The sequence below is a fragment of the Nothoprocta perdicaria genome, unplaced genomic scaffold (assembly GCF_003342845.1).
Source record: "Nothoprocta perdicaria isolate Ctin4 unplaced genomic scaffold, notPer1 scaffold_103, whole genome shotgun sequence".
NCBI lineage: Eukaryota > Metazoa > Chordata > Aves > Tinamiformes > Tinamidae > Nothoprocta > Nothoprocta perdicaria.
The window spans coordinates 2728245-2729541 of NW_020454128.1; the positions used below are offsets into that span (position 1 = coordinate 2728245).

Here is a 1297-nt window from a genome sequence, read left to right on the forward strand (position 1 = left end):
GGGGGTCCTGAGTCCCCTTTGGTGCCTGCTCTGGGAGCCTGGGTCCCCAGGGGTGCCAAGTTTGGGAGCCTGGGTCCGCATTGGTGCCTGGTTTGGGGGGCCTGGGTCCCCATGGGTGCCAGGTTTGGGGGCCTGGATTCCCCTTCGGTGCCCAGGCAGGGTCGAGGTGCCCAGTTGGGGCGCCAGGTCATGGCACCCATGGGTGCCTAGCCAGGGTCAGGGTACCCAGGTCAGGATGCCTATGGGTGCCCAGGTCAGGGTGCCCATGGGTGCCGTGTTGGGGTGCCCATCCCRGGCAGGTTCGGGGTGCCCAGTTGGGATGACCACACCAGGGTGCCCATGGGTGCCCAGGTCAGGATGCCCAGCTGGGGCACCCACGGGAGCCCGGGCAGGTTTKGGGGTGCTTGGGGGTGCTCAGACAGGCCTTGGGTGCTTGGCGAGGGCTGCAAAGCTGAGGTTGCCGCTGCGGGTGCCCTCGCGGCCGGTGCCGGTGCCCAGCTGCGGGCGACGCTCCCGGCAGGGTGACCTACGTGTACTACGAGCAGTACCTGTCGGTGGTGGCCGAGGGGCTCTTCACGCTCACCGTGTGCCTGGTGCCCACCTTCGTCGTCTCCTTCGTGCTGCTGGGCATGGACATCCGCTCCAGCGGCGCCACGCTGCTCACCATCCTCATGGTGCTGGTGGACACGGGCGGCGCCATGGCCCTCTGGGACATCCCCTACAACGCCGTGGCGCTCATCAACCTGGTGGCGGTGCGCCGGGCGCGTGTGCCGCCGGGGGACACGCMGGGTGGCCCCGGGAGACGGCGGCTGGGGACACGCGGGCAGGACGCGTCCCGCAGGGGCGCCCGGGTGACGTTGCCCTCCCCGCAGGCCGTGGGCATCTCGGTGGAGTTCGTGTCGCACGTGACGTGCGCCTTCAGGCGCAGCAGCGCGCCCGGCCGCGTGCAGCGCGCCGCCGACGCCACCGTGCGCATGGGCAGCAAGGTGGGCACGCGCGGAGCCGGCGAGGGGGCTGCGCCCGCCGCGCCGCCGCGCCACCGCGTCACCGTGTCACTGCGCAGGTGGTGGCCGGCGTGGCCATGACCAACCTGCCGGGCATCGTGGTGCTGGCGTTCGCCAAGGCGCAGCTCATCCACATCTTCTTCTTCCGCCTCAACCTCATCATCACGCTGGCCGGGCTGGCGCACGGCCTCGTCTTCCTGCCCGTGCTGCTCAGCTACATGGGTAGGGCCGCGCGCGGGCACCGCGCCGCGCCGCCCGCGCCCACCCGGGCCCACCGGGCTCCGCAGATCCCG

At 71.9% G+C, this 1297-nt stretch overlaps 1 protein-coding gene across 1 annotated transcript in view; it reads left to right on the forward strand.

Moving 5' to 3' along the window:
- Window positions 1–1297, forward strand: part of NPC1L1 (NPC1 like intracellular cholesterol transporter 1) — a 12101-nt gene that overhangs the window by 8645 nt on the left and 2159 nt on the right. Inside the window, exons 17-19 of the mRNA XM_026042714.1 lie at window positions 521–752; window positions 873–986; window positions 1064–1231. Coding sequence (XP_025898499.1) covers window positions 521–752; window positions 873–986; window positions 1064–1231 — 514 coding nt within the window. The remainder of the gene's footprint in view (window positions 1–520; window positions 753–872; window positions 987–1063; window positions 1232–1297) is intronic.